Genomic DNA, 20676 nt, shown 5'->3' with positions numbered 1-20676 from the left:
AGAATAAGCACTCTGTATGTAACTATATAGCATGCAAAATTTTAATGTTTTAGTGAATAATTTAATAATGTATACTATGTTAAATAATTTCATGCAAAATTAATATTTTATCTTATACATTTAAATAATGACATCTAAAATTTTATAACATAATGAAAAATGGACAATGGGTGAAATAAATATATGTAACAAAATAAAAATAAGAAACTTAAAATAAATTAGAAAGCAGTATGTTGTAGTTTGACTCTAACTATCCACACCAATGATCTGGTTGTGATTTCTATATTTGCAGCAAGTACTGTCTGGTCTTAGAAGGTGTGTATTCATTGCTTCACATTCAAATAAAATCAATTCATTTAATCTTATGGCTGATTTGTCTACAAAATATTTTTTATTTTTTAAAAGTATAATTTGTATCATACATGTACAATCTTCTAAACATAAGATGTAGATAAAGTATGGCATTTCAAATATTAGAATATTTCTCTTTTTCAAGAGCCATTTGGGGAACACCAAACAAAAATGTGAAAATAGCTGTTATCCTTTATTTCTGCTAAAGATATTATGTCTAGTAAACCAATCTATGGATAAAATAAATTTCTTCATTTTTTAATTCTGCTCACTTACCTGATTTGCCAGTGCACAAGAGTGTCTGGCTCACAGTTCATAGTCAATATATGTTCAATTAAAGAAAATTGAAGTACACTATTTCTTTATGATATAGCTATGACAAGCTTTCATTTTGATTCATGTGAAGTTATAGAACTGTACTAGATTCATTAGCTAATTAAAGCGATATTATTAAACAAGAAAAGCCCCATATACAGTGAGACCAATTAAGTATGAATATGAAGAATACCAAATACAATCATCATACAAACACAATCCTCTGTAGACTTTTCAGTTGTGTGAGTGTGTAATAGAGGAAGAGGGACCATCTTTAATAAGGTGATATTGGAAAACTGTGGTTTACAAATGTGATTAAGAAAAGGGTCTGCTGTTAATCAAGTGATGAGAGATGGATGTTTTACATAATTAAACTCCTGATGAAAATGTCAGTAATGAAAATCGGGAAGACAAATTGGAAAACACAAATTTAATCTTATAGACACCTATACCTTCTGAGGACTCATTTTCCTAAAGTAAATAAAGAACAAATTTCAGGAGGTAGACAAATAGTGTTTATTCTCTCCAAAACAAGATACTTAGCAAAAAAGGTTAAGTCAACTCTAATATCAGTTCCTACTACCATAAAGAAATATTTTTGTATGGATTAAGAAAATTAACAAAAATAATCATAAAAGCCATTTATGGGGCTACAACTACAGTTGACATTCTATAAGATTTGCCAGTCAACCTGTGAATTTGGCATCTCACCCTCTCCTTTCTTTTTTTCACATGTATATGCATGTGTTTGTGTGGAAATCTATTGTTATGACATGTTTTTTGGAATAATGCAGAAACACAGTTTTCAGATTCAAACCTTCTTATGTGGTCACACACACACAAAAAATCCCTCAGGGCTTCTTATGGTGGTGCACACCCATTGTCACAGCGACTCAGGAGACTGAGGCAGGAAGATCACAAGTTCAAGGCTAGCCTCAGGAACTTGATAAAGCCCTAAGCAATTTAGCAAGACCCTGCCTCAAAACAAAACCAAAAATAAAAAAGGAAAAGGGGCTGGGAATATAGCTCAGTGGCAAAGTGCCCCTGGTTCAATCCCCAGGACCAAAAAAAAAAAAAAATCCGGCAAAAAACATTCTATCACACTGCATTCTGTTCAAGAACTGTGAGAAATAACTATGTCCTGGTATCCCTCAAATTTGTAAGAATTAAAAGCAATCTTTGTTTTTTCTTTCTATTAAAATTTTGGGAGAATGTGTGAAAGTAGATTAAACTCTGTCAGACCCTTCAAGAGAAAGCACTGTTCTTTGTAGCAAAAGAAAAAAAAAAAATAGGCCTTGCAAGCAATTCTGAAAACACAACTAGGATCCATTTTGATAGTCTTCTATCCTCCAAGTCAAAGCAGTGGAAAAGTCTGCTACCAGCACTTTCACGAAAGGCACTGTTGACTTCTCCTTTTCTATCTCATTTCATCATGATTTTTTCATTAGATTTACTCAGTCAATAATTGGGAGGGAAAAAAAAAGGATTCCTTACCCCTTGGGTGAGATGTGATGGAGTCCACTAGCGAAGGGTCCTTTTCTCCATCTTTGCTGCCTCCGCTGCAGCCTTCGCTACCGCCATCTCTCTCAATCAGTTTATCTACCATAGCAATAATGCAGTTCAGGCTCTTCCCCACGTTGGCCCACACCCTATCCTGAAAAGAGCATGAGTATCACTACATGCTTTGATTGCAAGAACAAGACAAGGCAAAATCAGGTGCATCCAGTTTAGAGAAGCAGTGAGGCAGGTGGAGGAACTCGCTGAGATTCTCTCATTCATTAGGTCAGACTGTGGATATACAAGAAATCCGTTTTCTCTGGATAAAACCCAAATAAAGTTTTCCTCAATCTCTTTTAGTGAGTCCATTATTTTTGCTCTGTCATAAAGAGATAATGAACTTATAAAATATTAATCCATCACTGACTACAAATTATGACAATTGAAACTAGAGATATCTGTTATCTTTATCAACACTTAGTAAGAAAGATACAGCAAAGATACAGCAGTATTTTTAAAGAATAGCTAGCATTTGCATTACAAATCCTGTTTTAAAAAGTGATGGTACCTCATAGATAATTGGAAAATTGCTATTTTAACCAGTTTTATGTATATAGTTCACTACCATTAATTATAATCACATTTTTGTGTAACCATGACCTCTTATTCTTTTTCAGATATTTTCATTTGCATAAACTAAAATTCTGCACCATTCAGGCATGAATTCCCCATCCCTGACAACCATCATAGTTTCGTGTAACTATGAATTTGACTACTCTAGATACCACAAAATCCTGAAAGTGTGGCTGGCCTTCAGACCACCTCTAACAGAATGGCCTAGCAGATTAATAAGCAGATCCCTAGGATCTACAGAGTCCATCAGAACCACTGGGGACAAAGCAGTGTAAATTAAAACAAAAAATTTTAATATTTTTATAGTAGATGGACACAGTACTTTTATTTTATTTTTATGTAGTGCTGAGGATCGAACCCAGTGCCTCACATGTACCAGGCAAGCACTCTATCAACCGAGCTGCAGCCCCAGCCATGTAAATTAAAATTTTGACAAGCTTATCATATGCTTCTGACCACATCACGTCTCAAAACCTCTAAGTCATTTGGTGTGATTTACTTCCTAGGAAGTGTCTCACATTACCAAGAAGCCTCTGGGTCACTAATCTTCAGATTAGTACCCATATTTGTTTAGGGTGATGCACCAAACTGAATTCTTTGATTCATAAAAATTGCATTAACTTATTTATTTATTAGTTTGGGGGACCAGAGATGGACCCCAGTGCTTAACCACTGAGACACGTCCCTAGCCCTTCTTTATTTTTTGAGACAAGGTCTCACCAAGTTGCTTAGGGCCTTGCTAAATTGCTGAGGCTAAATTTGAACTTGGGATCTTCCTGCCTCAGTCTTCCAAACTGCCAGGATTACAGGTATGTGCCACCATGTTTGTCCACATGAATTTTTCTTAAATAGACATTTTAAACATAGTTATCTAGATGGAAATCTATCACCCCAGCTTCCTTTCTCACTCTTCTTTGTACTTGAGTTAGATGAAGGCACTGACTACCCCATCCCTATCTCCAGATTAAAGATCCAAATGGATTTATGGTCCTTTCCCAGCATTATGCCACAGAGTAATCTTCCAATGAGCACCTTCTCTATTCTAGAGCTATTTTAGGCACCTGGAGTACCATTAAATATAAAGGCAAATTCAAATATAGTATGTCCTTGGTGGTTTGTATATTTCCCCCAAAATGTATATTTATCACCTAAGTTAATTTTGTTAGTTTGTAAATAAGTAAACTAATTGAGGGGAGGATAAATCTAGGGAGAGAGAACTTAGTGGAATTTACATTATTTGATGCTTGTCTGTTGTAATGACTAAGTTAGCTGAATAATTCAACCATGTTAAAACAAATGTAGGTCTGGGTAGTCACACAGTTGAGCTGAGGAAGTAATGGGGGGCGTTTTAGAAAAGCAAAGGAAAGTTTAAAAAAGGTAATTCTGAGGTCCTCATGTGAGATGCTACTAGGAGACTTTGGGGCAAGCGCTTCACCTCTGGGGAACCAGAGTTTTCTCCTCTATAATTTGGTAAGATAATTCCTGCTCCACCGGTCTCACCATGCTGTGGTAGGAACCAAGTATCACAGCATGATTTCCAGCAAAGTGTTTGGAAAAAATTATCACATTTTTACAAAATTGTATCCAGCTTTATGGGCTTCCCCAAACGAATCAAGTTTCTTTCCCTCATCATATAATCCTGAAAGGGAAGTATGCTATGAATCACAAAGGATTATAAAAATCCTTCCCTTGAAAGGAGATCTTTCCTCCCAAAACTGAAGGCACTTCTCTTCAAGAAAATTAAGACCCTGATCACATCTGTGGAGTACATCACCCTCTTCCTACTGTCTGACAAGATGAAGGGAGGTACCTCTGAGCCAGGAACCAGGAGGGCCAAGGAAGCTCACCTGTGCAGGAGAGGTGGGGGAGGAAGGGCAGGCAGCCTGAGGGCCAGGCATCACTCACATTCCAAACCCAATAGCCAACTTGATCTTTATTCAGAACACGACTGAATGACTACCAACTACCAACTGCATCTTTAAGCTGGTTCAGTTGAAAAATCCAGCACCAGTCTAGCTAATCCTGGGAACAAAAACACTTACTTGGGAGAGCAAAGGGGGAGGAGATTCTCCTCGGTTTTCCAGGTTAGCTTTGTACATGAGATATGTTTTCAATGCTCTTTCTTTGCCAGTGTTGAAAGGAACTTTATATTTTGAGCAAATACCAAAAGGAATGTTTCATGCTGCCTTCCTGATGGAGAGCAATATCAAGGATGGATCAACTGCTCTTAATGATGTTCTGAAGAGCCTCAACATACAGGAGTTAAAAGATAATGTGACATTCACACCTGTATACTGGCAGACTCACCCTATTCTTTATCTTTGGAAAAGAGATGGTGAGAGAAGTCAGCTTTGGTACACTGCCTCCTTCTCTTTAATGGCCTCTACAGAGTAGATTAAAGTTACTGATTTGTGCCTTTGTCTCTCAGGCTGGACTGTGAACGATTTGAGAGTCCTATTCACACTATAGACAAAGGGCCTGGTTCTCCGTGACTTTTGTTGGAAGAAAGGAAGGGGAAAAGGCAGAGAAGGAGGGAGGAAGCAAGGGAAGGAGGAGTGGGGTGACTCCACTTCAGAGAAAAAGAGCTCGTTTCTATATTCATCTGACATATGCACATTGGCTAATTTAACCTTCAAAAACTGCCAAATGAGCTTAATATTATTGACTTAGTCTTTAGGGAAATGAAGAGACTTTGGGTCAAAGATGTAGAATAACTATTTTCAACACTAAAATGTTAGAAATGTTCTAGAAATACAAACTTTTGGACTCCAAAGACTTGATTCTCTCGCCGGAAGAGTCAGAAGGAGGGGCCAGGAAGGTCAGATAGAGGGGAGTGTCATTTTGCAGGAGTAAGATGAGGATAAGTTGTCTGAGACTTGAAAGTGAGTCAACCAGCAGCTCCTAGACTTAACAACGACTCTACAATATGAACACACTGGTCAGATGTGTGAGTCCAAGAGTGTCCCAGTAACAGGGATGGAGCAGTGCCTACTGGGCTACAGTGGCTTCAGGGACCATCAGCATGAGTCAAGGAATATAAATGGCCAACATTTACAGAGGATCAAGGCCTCAAGTCCATTCAAGTGACTGAAACAGAAAACAGATTAAAAGTTACAGGAGGAAAGATAATAACTCAGTTAACTAAGAGCCTTGAGTATAAGGTGGTCCATGATTTTGAAAATAGGATATCAAGGACAGGTGGGCAAGATGCTTGAAGGGGAATCTTGAATATCTGAGTTTTTTTCAAGTAAGCCAGTTTCTTTACATCTCTGTGAAAACATGCACAAAGGACAATAACCAGCAATTACACCTTCTCATTCTGATGACTATTACTCACAAGGCCAGCTCAAATTCTTCTTGATTGAATTGTTGGGTCTACTCAGTGAGGCAGCCCCCATGCTGAAGAAGGCTGGTTAGGGAGAAGACAATGGGAGCCCAGGAGCCTGGCTGCAGAATAAGGAACCTCTAGACCTCCACCTTCTCTTTAGCCTGAGGAAGTAGGAATAGCCTCTCCATCCTGTTTAGCTCTTCTGCTCCATGAGAGGGTTAAAAATGACCACTACCTCTCCCTCCCTCCCTCCCTCCCTCCCTCTCTCTCTCTCTCTCTCTCTCTCACACACACACACACACACACACACACACACACACACACAAGATTGATGGGCCTTTCCCCAGAAATAGCAGTTAATACCCTGCTGGGCCCTCTGGCTGTGCTAAGGAGCAACGGAACGTAAGTGGGTCCCAGTGTAACCTTTATTATGGAGGCTTAATTTTAATCAATGTTTTTAACCTTAATGGAACTTTCATATCACCTCCTTGGAAAGGTGAAGTGGCTGTAAACCTTTTCTAGTTACTGAGGGTACAAAATGAGTGAGGAACTAGTTGCAATATTTATTCCATTCTAAGTCAGGTGTGGTCTAGGCCATAAGTTATTTCCTGGTTAGGATCCAAGTGAACATAAAGGTCAAGTCCAAGGACACACCTGCAAAAATTTGATGGATGCATCAGTAAGTAGCCAGGGGGCCCTGACAGTTGGCAGAGTTGGTTAGGATAGGGGTCATCGTGCTTACTCAGCATGTCACATGTTTATGAACTTGGTGGTATCAAGAGAAATCCTGAGTGCTTTGGATCAGCAGTTAACTTCAAAAGGAAATTTCAGTAATGCTTAGCAGATCAACTTTTCTAAGGCCAAATTTTGATTAGCAAGGATGTGAAGATGCAACCAGAGCTGATATGGAGAGCCAAAATAGCCCTGTCAGATATGTATTTCCATGAATAATTTCCCACTTGTCATCATCAATTTTAGAGGTCTTTGATTAGAAATAGTCAGTGAATTAACAAAGCTGATCCCATCTTTATAAAGGAGCTTCGGTTTATCCTTGAGCTGAATGAGAGCAATTTGTTCTATACTGGCCAAGTTCCTCAACGCTGCAAGCCTTTATTCCTTTAACAGCTTGATAGCTCTTCTCTATGAACCCTAACTTTATCAAGACAGGTAGGTAAAATAAGTTGCAGGTTAAATATTCTATGGTCCAGTTAGTACATGGATGTTCCAAGCTACATAGCACTCAAAACAGACACACACACACACACACACACACACACACACACACACACACTTAACATGGACTTCTGAGATCTATCAGAATTAAATGAGCTTTGCCAGTCTTTACTTCCTATTCATCTTTCTGCTTTGATTTCACTTAGTTGCTCATGTTAAAAGCCTTGACCTTCACTTCACACTCAGTTCAAATCTACTCCTCTTATTCTGACATTTCAGTCCTTAGTCACACAAATGGACTCGGATAGTTAGCTACTGTTTGTCCAGAGGTGATCTCCCCATGAGCCCCTGGTTTGGATCCGGCTCAGACCTACGTTATTAGCTTCACACTGTCAGGTCTATGCATGAGTGTCATGTTCACCTTCATTGATCGCCATGTCTATTTTATCACTCCTGGTCAAAAGTAGTCTTAATGCTGCAGCTGCTATCACATTCTTTTCTCAGCCAAGAGGCACCTCATAGCGTAAAATTAGATAATTCCTATTTCTCCTTAGTCTTCAAAATGAAAACTTTGTTCAGATCAGATCTCTTGCTGTCCTAAAGAGATGCTCTTAAATTAGATCAACCCATATTTACCAGGCATTTGCTATATGCCTGCTCAGTGCTAAAGATCAAAACTTAAAAGAAACTTTGGAGAAGCTAATATTTGTATCATGACAGGGCTAATTTTTAAGCCTAGAATAACTTCTCCCTTATTTCTATCAATCTAAATTCTTTTCTGTTCAAGGCTCACCCATGTCCATGAATTATTCATGTTACTCTCTCTCTCTGCATAACATACTCTTTATGCCATTTATTTCTAATAAAGAATGGACTCTATGAGGAGAAGGATTATCCATTCATCCTTTTATTTTCAGGTTCTACTACTCACTCACCAGGATATAAATAAGATGACAATAAATAAATCAATGAATGAAAGAGACAAGGAAGGGAAAGGATGGTTCCTTCATCCTTTACAACTCTCAGGAAATCTCTCTGAATGTTTTTGACATTTTAATATTGATCATTTCACCATATGGAGTCTTGAAATACATTTCAATGTTTGCTTGTTTTATGACTGCTAGTCATCTCACTTAAATTTCATATTGCTATTAAGCTCAGGTTCCAATGAAGCACCTATATGTTGTAGCATACAATTTATACTTAGTATCTGTTGACTGATTAATATTATGCTCTTTAGAAGCATATTATATTATGAAACAACCATAAGAAGTTTTTATTATGTGCATCCTCAAATTGAAGTTGGAACCAAGTTCCTTCTCTGAATGACTGAATAGATCCTAATAAATGCTGCATCATACTGAAGGTTTAATTTTAGTGAACATTTGTTTAATAACAAGTGGGAAAATCCCACTGATCAACTGAAGCTTTTAATTTTAAATTGATAATAAAATGTTATCTGCACATCATTATATACAAGCACAACTGGTTGACCTAGGTAATGTTATTAGTATGTTACATACAACCATTTTCAAAAATTGATTTTTTAACTGAATGTATCCTAATATATCCAGTCAATAATCTCTCTAAATATTCCTCAGTATTTCCTTTACTTAGTCACCAAATTTGGACTTTCAAAGATTTCTATTGAGAAATAATATTTCATTATTTGCAATAATATATATTAAAGTTTGAGGGTGCTTATTTTGAATGTGATTATACATTTCAAAAGTATTTATATGCAAATTTGTGCAGTTATCAAAATGTATACATTGAACCAGGTATTGTAAGAGACAGGAGAGTATCCAAAGGGGGATGATGACTTAAAACCACAGGAAACTCACCATCACCTTTTTGGAATAAAATATCTCTATTAAAACACAGGTGGACTTGGAGGATGAGCTGTTGGTTCCACAAATCTGTCCTTTCACCTGTTCCTACATTAACTGCAAAATACCTTGAACTAGACAGTATGAACACTGTGTTAAGTGCTATAAAACAGTGAACTGAAGGTGAAAGTATTAACTGCATGTGGGAAATCTAGAAACAGGCAGGATTTCATGAATATGCATGCACATAAAAATCTCATTTGGGGTTTCTTTTCTTTAATAGAACATTTGTGCATTTTAATGGACAGTCATGAACTTTGCTTAATCACCTTTTCTGGAATCTAATATGGGATAAGTATTCCAAGCACATTTCTTGAGGGTGAAATGAACTGGAGAAGTCAAGAAATGTTTCTCATCCATCAAGAAAATAGATGGTAGACTACATTCAGTTGTCACATAGGGAACTACTGGCCTCATTCTCCCTGTCCTTTCTGAAGGGGAAAGTGATTACAGAAAAGCCTCATGCTTGTTCGGGTAATATATGGACTTTATTAACAAGGTGTTTGATATAAGTATTGCTATGAGTTTATGCTACTTTTCTAAATTTGATACAATTATTGAAAAATTATTATAGGTCGATGTGGATTATCCATTGCCCTTATGTGACATGAACACATTTACTGTAATAAAAAAGAGGAAATGTTCTCCTAGCTCAAGAATGGAGCTAAGACAGGTGCAGTGGACATGTGTGTAATCCAGCATCTTGGGAGGCTGAGGCAGGAGGATCCTGAGTTCAAAGCCAGCCTTAGCAACTTAGCAAGACCCTGTCTCTAAATAAAATATGAAAAATGTCTAGGGATGTGGCTCAGTGTTGAGCACCCCTGGATTCAATCCCCCCCAAAAAGGAATGCAGACTAAGATTCACAATCTGATTCATGTTTGCAACATAAATGAGGGAATTAATTGGGTAATTGAGATGTTGAACTGTGGCCTAATACAGAAACGCAGTTCCATTAAAAAATGCACTTGGGATATGACTAAATAGTAAGAATATCTTTCAATGTTGTGCACTTTGCTAGAATGAATCAGAATATAAAGGATCAGAAGCTTATGTTTTAAACAATTTATTTGAATAGGGATAGGAAGATTTAGCCCCAAGCCTATCAATGTAATGTTGAAATTAAATCACAGTGTTGCAGAGAATAGCATAATTACTAGAAGCCACAAAAACTGGGTCAACCTAATAGTTTGGTTGGATGACATGCCTTCATACTTTGGACAAACTAATCTTGGAATCCCAGCTGCTGGAAGCATCTGGTGTGGAGATGAAGAGAAATAAATGTGATATTTCATTTTTACCAGCTGGAAGATGAAGAACACTATGCGAGCCTATTTCCTGGTACAGATTGTCATAGAATCCCAAATAATCCTTTGGGGTTTAATTGTTTACTAACTTTTTAAGGAAAACAAACCTTTAAAGCACTCAATCATTTACTAAGTAAAATTCAGCAAATAACAAGCACTTTTGTAAGCACTCATTTTAGTTTCGATCTCTACCATATTGACTAGATAATTATTGTCCAGATTCATATGTCATCAACTTCGTCAACAAAACAACAGAGAAGCCTCAAACAATTTAGAGTTAACAATGATTCTTCTTCCTGACCAGCAAAGAAAGGTTGTTAGATGTATAAGCAGGACAAGACACAAGAGTCATTTACTAACATGAAGTCAATTCCAAAATATTTATTACAAGAATAAAGGCAGTTATTCAAGCCAGGAAATTTTTATAGCCAAGAACAGAAATTATGTAAAATGAAAAATTACAAAAAGGGAACTACTATACTCTTATGTGCAAACCTAAGCCAACATAACCAGAGAATATTTTCATATATCACAGAAACCCAATTACACTAATTTAAAATACTGAACTACTTCTAGAAGTTGACTAGATTTGTAATCAGTGCTGAAACTTTTCTAACAACTAATTAAGAAAAAGAAATACACACAAGGCTCTATCTCCAATTCATTTAATGGCCCAGTCTCCAATTTTCAATTAGCTACAGTTTCTTTGGATTCACTCATTGTGTCAAAGTTGAATAAAACTTTGAAAATAATCTGAAATGATTATGAGTCTGGCAAAATTGTTTCTGTCTTTTTAAAAGGGATTTCCATCCTTGGCAAAGGCATTTTTTTTTTTTCAATAGAAAGTGGTTGCTATGGAAATCAGTAAGAATCTTATAGAACAATCAAACTTAATATTGTTTGTAAATAAAGCAAATTATACTAAGATGAGAGAGTTAGAATTAACTTTTTGGAGTGGGAAAGCGTTTCCTGTAATTGAGGTTAATTTAGACAACATGCTTTCTAGAAACACTGGATTCTGAAAGAGATGCAGAAATGATATGAAGGAAGGTGCAGAGAGAAAATGTCGGGACCTTCATTATCACTCTATAGTCATTTTGCCTTTGAAGGAAACCAAGAGAAACTGGTCAATCAGTCATTAACTGCAAAAAAAAAAAAAAAAAAAAATTAGGAAAACTTTTTCCTCTGGAAGATATATTTTTTTTCCTAGTACCAGCTCTGGGAAAAAAAAAAAATACTCAAGTATTCCCAAGAGAAGCGGGGAGGGGAGCAACTACCAGGTAGACCAGGCTCACTCTTGACAAGCACTGAGATTCTTCCCAAGTTTTCCAAATGTTGCTAATAAGCTCAACCTCCCATTTCTTTGGTGCACACTTGAAACTCCCCACGCTCCACTTTCCGTTCTTCTCATCACCTTCTCCTAGCACATGAGTCCTTTCTGTGGACAGAATAAAAGCCACCCACCCCCCCCTCACCGGAGTCCTTCTTCACATGGTCCCTGCAGCCTCAGCAGAAAAGAGCACTTTTGCCTAGGACTCCAAGAACTGAGTCTCTTCCTTCTCTTGTAAGTATCCTGCTCCATTAGTAATCACTTCTCTGTCTCCTAAAAGCCTAAAGCAATTTTAAAAGAAAATAAGTAATAATCACACGCAGACACACCAACCACCTCTCCATGAGGCAACTATTGCAATCTCCTGTCTAAAAGTACAACTCATCCCCTTTTCCTTTTTTTTTATTTTGATTTAAGATGACTTTTTATTGATGCACTATAATTGCAACCAATAGCAGGCTTCACTGTTGCATTTTTATGTATTTATATATATATATGTATTTTCTTGAATTATTAACTTCTACTCACAGAATTACTTACCTTCCCATTTGAAATACCTAGGAGACTCACATTCTCAAAAATTATCCAAAGAAAAGAAAACAAGGAGAGAAGAAGAAGAGGAACAATTTTGAGCAGAAGGAAGAAGTTGGGGTGTGGGAGAGGGATTGCATATCACAAGGAGGGTAAAATGATAAAAACAAAACATATCCAATTTCAAAATCCTCACTTGATTTAACACAAAGTGGTAATTTTTATCTCAACAGGTTAACATTCTCTATTTAATTAAATGAGATATAACTTGTTTCCCCTATTTACCCAAACTGTTTAAAATTCACAATCCACGTTTTATGATCTGTACCCAATCTCCCCACTTCTCTCAAAGGACAGATTTGATTCTCCTAATAGGATTATATAATTCACATTTCTTAAAAAAAAAACACATAATAATAACGTTGAAGAAATGCAATGCATTTTCCTGGACCTATCCAGTTAATATAGCATCATTGCACAGGTAAACCATTTATTTCACGACCATCCTGAGAGGTAAGCAGAACAGGTGCTATTTTCATTTTATAGTTGAGAAAATTGAACTTCAGAGAGGTTAAGAGGTATGCACGCCTTGGAGCTGTGAATAAATTGAAGAAAGTGCAGATAAAAGGGGGAAATATTAGATTTGCTCTTTTGAAAATGCTTCAGCAAGAGAAACGCCATCTTAATCAGCAACAACACTTATTCAGCATTTATTTACCTCTTGAAGCCAAGCTCTGTGTTTCCTGTGATAGAAATTTTTTACAGTGAAAGAGCAGGCAACACCTTGTGGTCTCTCAGATAGCAAGTTTTTGGGGGAGATCATGGCTGCTCAAATAGTTCATTCCCTAAACACTTAAATTCTAGACTGGTAATAGCTTCACATCTAATATAGCTAGCCCAGTTTTTTTTTCATTGTTAAACATATGATACAGGGTTTCTCTTTGTGTGTGTGTGTGTGTGTGTGTGTGTACAACTATATGCATATACTTTGGAAGGTTTTTGGAAAATTAATATGCTTTGACTCCATAATAACATACCTCTCTCCTGACACCTGCCTTTTCATGTCCCTCCTGTCTTGTTCTACTCTATTGGAGTTCTTCTCACTATGTTGCTTCTTTTACTTATTCACCTTTATTACATATCTTTTTTTTCAAATGCTTATCTGGAGCATATAAATTTTAGAGTACCTGCAGCAACATCTTCTTTTCAATCATAAGATCATGAGCAAGAAGGGTCTAAAAGATCTTTATGTCCACTATCACTTAAATATGAATATATTTTTTAAAAGTATGCGCAGAAGTGAAACATGGGGTTGCAACACAGAAATACTTGTTGTATCCCAGTCATGGTAACGTGGATGATTTTTGACACTTCTTCTGAAAAACAATTCCAATATTTTTATATAGCTTTCCAATAAAGGAGAAAAGTAGCATAGAATCTTGTAATTATGATATCTTTGCTTTGATGGCATAGTTTTGGTTATAAATATGATTTATTTGCTAACCAATGTACTCCTATATCTCATTAATTTGATCAGTAATATAACTTCCAAATATAACTTGCCCCTAAGGCAAAGTGTGACTTGTTGTTCCACAATATGCATCATGACTGTTCCTTAATATTTTTTTTTTTTTTTATGAAAAACAGAGCTCTCTTATCATGCGTTCTTTATTTCTCAGGTTTGAACAGTGAGAGGCAAGCGATGTGCAAAGACTTACCCACTCTTCCTCGTCATAGTCTGAATGATGCGGTATGGAGTCCTGCCTTTTCATCTGTGGGGGTTGGTCCTCAGGACAACTCTCTTCTGCTTTGCTCCTAGGAGAGGGTGGTTTCGTAAGGATTCCTCCTGGCCTTGCAGTATAGAGTGCTAAAAGCGCACTCCTCACCAGCTGATCCTTGAAAGCATGTACAAAAAGCTCTGTCTGGAAAGAAATTGACAAGGATTAGAAACACCATGGTAGGCAGCACAGTATAGAGCTATGGAAAGGTCAATTGCAGATTTGTTGGTACTTAAGTGGTGTGGATGGTAGAAAAAGTACAGGCACCAAGGAGAGAAAATGATTCATACCAATCAATGGAAAATGGTTTGGTGTTGGGATGCTGCCAAGGCCTCGAGTCCTCCTGTTTTAAAGTTAATGCTGAGGTTTAAAAGGCACTATAAACACCATCTGTCTCCTCCGCCTCTTCTCTTTTGGCTCCAAACCCTGTCTTTGGAGATGAATTTCACTGGGGATAATCATTTGTGCAACATCTACCTGCTGCACCTTTCAAGTCATTCCAAACACATCTTAAGAAGAAATGTAATCAGACTATGTACATTTACTATTTTAAGCAAGGTTAAAGGCTAAAGAGAGAAAGAAAGATGTATCTTAAAAATACTGAGTAACTTTTTAAAAATATCATGAACAAATCTCAGTAGTAGAGATGACATAACAGTCTTCCCTACGAAAACATTTGCCCTTTACTCCTAATCACCACCCCTTGAACTGTCTCCTCCAACAAATGGTTTCAGTAATGCTCAATGTTAACAAGGTTACTGTGAAACCTGGCATGGTAGAATTTACAAGCTGGTGGTAAATACCTAGTAAGTGCTATAGTAATGACACCCTCCCAACAGTAAAGAACTTTACAGCTGTACTTTGCAGTTTCCTGATGAAATGTTTTAAGAGCTTCACCCTGTAACACACCGAAGGATGCAGTAATTGATTCTCTGTATTATAGTACACTTAACATGCATGTGGCCTAACAATCTGTTGAAGGAGTACAGACATAAGTCAAGCATTGACCCACATTGTTAATGGAGTCATACTTTGTCATCTGTTAGAAAGGAGCCCTATAATGTGCAGCATTATTTTGGATAATAATTGATATTCTCACCATTTAATGCAGCATCCTTATATATAATGCCGACTTCAATATTGCTGTAACTCAAGGTAATTATTTCTTGGTGCACTCTCAATATGCAGTCAATAGTGCCATGTCTAACTCCTGGTTGCTAAATGATCTCTAAATCTTCTTGTTGTGAATGTCAGCAATTAAACTCCATTAAATCTTGTGCAAAACAAGTGCCTAATAAGACTGTGTTGTATCTTCATAGTTCCTTCTTTGCAATAGATCATAAAATTGTAAGCTGTAAGGGACCTTGAAGTTGACCTCTTTGTTAATCAGTTAAAAAATTAAGTGTGGTAATCTGTATTACCACAAATTGCTTATGTTAGCACAAATGGAATAGATTCCCAAGTTGCCGAAAAATTCAGTAGTTTTTCTTATTCCAGTCCCCTCAACACATGCTCTATCTAACTGTTCCTGTCTTTCTTCCCTAACTCCAAATCCCTACATGTTTTGAATATCCATCATTTCTCAAATGTGCCTACAATGCTGACATAACCACTGCTATTTTTCTATTTTTAATTTTTTTCTTTTAGTTGTAGATGGGCACAATGACTTTATTCATTTAATTTTTTGTGTGTGGTGTTGAGGATCAAACCCAGCAACTCACACGTGTTAGGCAAGCCCTCTACCGCTGAGCCACAACCCCAGCACACCGTTGCTAAATTTTATTGGCTATTTAAAATACTCTGTTAATATATTTGTTATATTGAACCTACTTTGAGAAGGTAAGAAAACAAGAAATATGGAAAAATGTATATATGATAATAATAGATTGAAAAATATTTTGGATAAGAAAACATAAAATAAAAGGTCCATTTATATTGGAAAGGAACAAGAAATGTCCAATGATGTTTGCAATTAAGTGTTCAAATGGGAGTGGAAGATTTAAAAAAAAAAAAAGTTCTGATGGAAAAATATGGCTAGACAGTATTCAAACCAGTCAGTATATTTACAGGAAAATGGGGAGACATGCTATTTACATAATTTTTCACATAGCCTGGATATATTCATCAATGTGAATTTAATATAAAAAAATGTGAATTTACTCCCATTCAGCTTTAACCAAACTATTTCTCTGTTGATAGTTTCGATAAATTCTTTTGATTTATTTTTAGAACAAAACAGCTTGCCTTCTTTGAATTCCTGCTACTACAGCTCTAGTCTCCACAGTATTCATATAATTACTATGTAGCAGAATATCTATTCATATCCAATGAAATCTTCTACAATACTAGTAATCGTTTCCTTCCCATGCATGCACAAGCAGAGATTCCACTTCATTTATCTAAATCTTATTTGAGTTGATTTGCCACCAAAGGGAAGGAAGATAATTCAGAAAATTCTTGCAATTATTCAATCCAGAATTTTCTTTGGATAGTAGAATACAATGCTTGGCAATCTTAAAAACAACAATAGCTGTTTTTTTTTACTTTGTGCCTATACTGACTAATATATCAGACTGCTTGGAAATTCTCTGAATCACGAGGGTACTATATGTAGATTATATTGTATTAGATTCTATTAAATAATCCATTGCAATATCTCTGTGACCTTGAAGAATCTTAATTTTGTAGATTAGCACTACTTATTAGAAGTAGACCAGTGAAGAACTTGGTATGTTTTATAGTCAACATAAATCAGTTTGAGGAGATTAATATAGTCATTTAAACCCAACACATCCATATATTGTTGTTCCTACAACTGGATGACACTAGGGAAGTAAAGTCAATGGAAAGGTGTGGTCATGTCTCTGAGTAGTTGCCTGAGTGTTCTGAATCCCTTTTCCTCTTCTGATCCATATACAGACATGTTATCCATTACACCATTGGCCTGCACCAACATTATTCATTTTCTGGATCAGCTTGTACTGTATTAAAGGCAAGAAGAAAAGCTCTCTAAGTATTATGATAAAAATTTACTTAATGTATGAGCTTATCATTACTGTAAAAATAATAAACTCAGAACCAAGGAATATCTAGTCCACCTATTTGAAAATAAAAAAAAGATAAATGCTATCTTCAAAATGAAATGTTTTTTTTCCAACACATATTCCCATATAACTATTTTTTGAAGCAAAACACAAAATTATCTACAAGTTTAAACTACTCAGAATTACTTCTCCTAGGGATGAGTGGCGAGAACTTCCTACTTTTCTGAGTATAAATGATAGAGGAAAAGTTAGAATATGTTCATTTAAGAATACTTTTTTACTAGAAGTCTCAACAAATTAAACTAAGTCCTGTTCTATTTAGAATTTCAATCTCTTTGGAAAAAAAATATCAAGACAATGTCCAATTCCACCTGCAATACAGAATCAGCTAATGGCATTAGTAAGTGATTATGGCTTTCTTAATAATGTATGCAGCAGGAAGGAATCCTGTTTATTTTGTATTCTATGTGCTTTCATTATTTCATAGATATATACTGCTATATGCTGTCATTAGAATGAATATTTAACAGTCCAGGAGTTTACCTGGCACTGGGCAGCTATGCATCATGCACTTGACCTAACATGAAGCGGTCTGTATCATTCCCAGTCTGTATCAAATCATGGTGTCTATCTGTGAAGCCCTCAATGGAGCTCACTGCTTGTACTCCATCTTTTTTTCTCAACTGAACTCCTTTAGTTTTATTTTTTGACTCATCATCCCCTACTCAATCAAAATGCTTTAATGTGAACCCCAATTGCCTAAATCACTCTCTTAAAACCTATTCCCCGCCCCCACTTGTGATGTAATCCATTCCTTCCAAAGCTTCCACTATTATCTTTCTGCCAAAATGTCTAAAATCCATTTCTACCTACCTCTTGAACTATATCTATCAGCTATTTCCACTTAAAGTCCTTTGAGTTTAGGAGTCTCAGTCTGATCTCAAGTGTTTTTGTTTGTTTGTATGTTTGTTTGTTTTGCTTTTTAAACCTCTTCTTAGATTTTCTATCTGAGTGGTATCATTACTATTCACCAACTGGGAATCGAAACCTCTGGCACATCCTCAGTGATATAAATATTCTAAATTTGTCTTTAATTTCTTCTAGTTAAATATTTTCAAGAATGTCAAAGACTAACGTTGGCATAAAGATGATAGTGAAATCTTTTAGATTATATATTAAGGTCTATGATCTATTTTGAGTTAAATTTTACGTATATGTATGAGGTAAATGATAAATATAAAGGCCGTTTTCTTTTTTTTTTTTTGCATCTGGATGCCCAGACATTCCTGCATAGTATGCTAAAAAGACACCTTTTCCTGAATAAAATTAATTTGTGCTTTTTTTCCAAAGTTATTTGAACACAAGTATCAGTTCTGGGTTCTAGGTTCTCTACCCCATTCCATTAATCTACAAGTCTCTGCTACACCGATATTTCACAACCCACAATATACACTAGTATTTTTTGCTTGAAAGTAAATGTACTTAAGTAAATTAAAAGGTTGAAGTTTTTGAAATACCTGCTTCTGTTCACATATTTACTGTCTTTCTCTCTATTCTTTGTGTAGATCCAAGTCTCTCTGGTATCATTTTTTTTTCTCCTTGATAACTTTTCTTTGCTACCTATTGTATTGTAGTGCACATCTGCTATAAAATATTCCATACTTTTACCTCTGACAGATGTCCTCCAGGGAATGGAACTGTAAGTTATCATATTTTTTGGGTCAGTACTTAGAAGATGTTACTCCATATTTGCCTGGTTTTCATAATGTCTAATGAGAAGTTGGCCGTCATTCTCTGCATATGCCCCTTTTGGTTTGCCCCTATCCCACATACAATTTTATGTTATAACTGTTTCTCAGTAATTTGATTATGATATCCTGAGTTTCTTTCTCTGTATTTATTCTCCTTGGAGTATCTTGAGTTCCTTGAGTCCCTAGTTTTACTGTTTCATCAAATTATGAAAAATTTTGGCCATCATTTTTGCAAATAATTTTATGCTCCCTCTTTCCTTCTTTTTCTTGGACTCAAACGTCAGGCTACTTGACATTGATTTGTAAGTCATTTATGTTCTGGTCATGTTTTTCAGTGGTTTTGCTCTATGTTTCATTTCAATTGTTTTTAAGGCTATATTTACAAATTTGCTAATCTTGTACTGTGACCAGTTTACTCCTAATTCACCAAGAAAAGATTTTTATCTCAGATTTTGAGATCTTTGTGATTCTTTTTTTATTTTTATTACTTACTTATTCTTTATTTTGTGGTACTAAGATTGGACCTTGGGGTACTCTATCACTGAGCCACATCCCAGACTTTTATTTTTTATTTTTAGGGAGAGGATCTTTCTGAGTTACCCAAACTGGCCTTAAACTTGTGACTCTCCTGCCTCAGTCTCCCAAGTACCTGGGATTAACAGTATGCACCATCACATCCAGTTGATTCTTTTAAAAATATTGTATCGTTCTCCTCATTCTATTCAGCTGTTTCTCCAATTTCCAAAATAGACAGAGAATATACAAAATTCCTATTTTAGAGTCCTTATCTGCTAATGTAATCATCTCTGTTGTTTCTGGGTCTGTTTATATTCCATGTGTCGAGCTGCAGGTAAAATTTCCCTGCTTCATCACATGTTTAGTATTTGTTTAATAAGTGGCAGGTATTTTGATCATACATTCTTGGTTTCTAGATTTTATTATACTTATTTAAAGAATAATGTTTTAAGTTAAGTTACTTAAAATCAGTGGGATTGTTTCAATCTTTATTTTAAAGCCGTATTAGGATGCATTAGGAACAATCTTTAGTACTAATTTATCCCTACTACTAGGGCCATGTTCTTGTGATGATGCTACTCAATTCTCTGAACATCTCATTTGCTCTGCTGGCAGAAAGATAAATTATTCTCAGCCCTGTGCGACAACTAGGAACTGTTTTAGTGGTTTGTGTTTGGTATTTCCTTTTCTGAATATGGGTAGTTTATTCTCAGTGAAACTTGAACAAGAACTAAAGATTTAAAGGCACTCATTTACAGGACTACAAGTCTCTATCTATATGAAGATTCCTCTTTTCTTGATGCTCTGCTCTGTTATTTCTAGCTATCTTGGACTTCCCAAACTCTAATCCCTATTTACTTAATTTGAGAACATACTGTTTATGTTCCTTCTCCCAAGCGCTACAGCCTGGAAAATGCCTTCGAATGTAAGCTCAGCAATTTAGGATCACATAGTCTGTTAACTTCCTGTGTTTCCTATTTTCAAGTGGCTAAAAAACCATTTTGTCCAGTCTTATCACACTTTAAGGTAGGAGGATCCATGTGTCTCCATCATGGACAGAAGTTCTGACTTCATGAATTTTATATACAAGTTTCATTCTTAACATTATCTTATTTTCTCATCTTTTTTCCGATTCTGAAGTTTTCTAATAAACACAAATTTTGTTAATTGTATAATATTATTTCATAAATTAAATATTTACTACCTGGAAGGATTTATGAGAAGCAGAAGCACAA

General features: G+C 35.9%; 1 protein-coding gene across 3 annotated transcripts in view; it reads right to left on the bottom strand.

The window, feature by feature from the left end:
• The window catches only part of Inpp4b (inositol polyphosphate-4-phosphatase type II B), a 324225-nt gene that overhangs the window by 102300 nt on the left and 201249 nt on the right, over positions 1–20676 (bottom strand). For all 3 annotated transcript variants that reach the window (XM_076863878.2, XM_076863880.2, XM_076863879.2), the window contains 2 exons: positions 14071–14274; positions 2161–2320 (listed from right to left, as the gene is read on the bottom strand). In XM_076863878.2, coding sequence (XP_076719993.1) covers positions 2161–2320; positions 14071–14274 — 364 coding nt within the window. The remainder of the gene's footprint in view (positions 1–2160; positions 2321–14070; positions 14275–20676) is intronic.

The sequence above is a fragment of the Callospermophilus lateralis genome, chromosome 8 (genome assembly GCF_048772815.1).
Source record: "Callospermophilus lateralis isolate mCalLat2 chromosome 8, mCalLat2.hap1, whole genome shotgun sequence".
NCBI classification, from domain to species: domain Eukaryota; kingdom Metazoa; phylum Chordata; class Mammalia; order Rodentia; family Sciuridae; genus Callospermophilus; species Callospermophilus lateralis.
The sequence above is the reverse complement of the archived record's forward strand: the minus strand, read 5'-3'. Positions and strand labels throughout refer to the sequence as shown.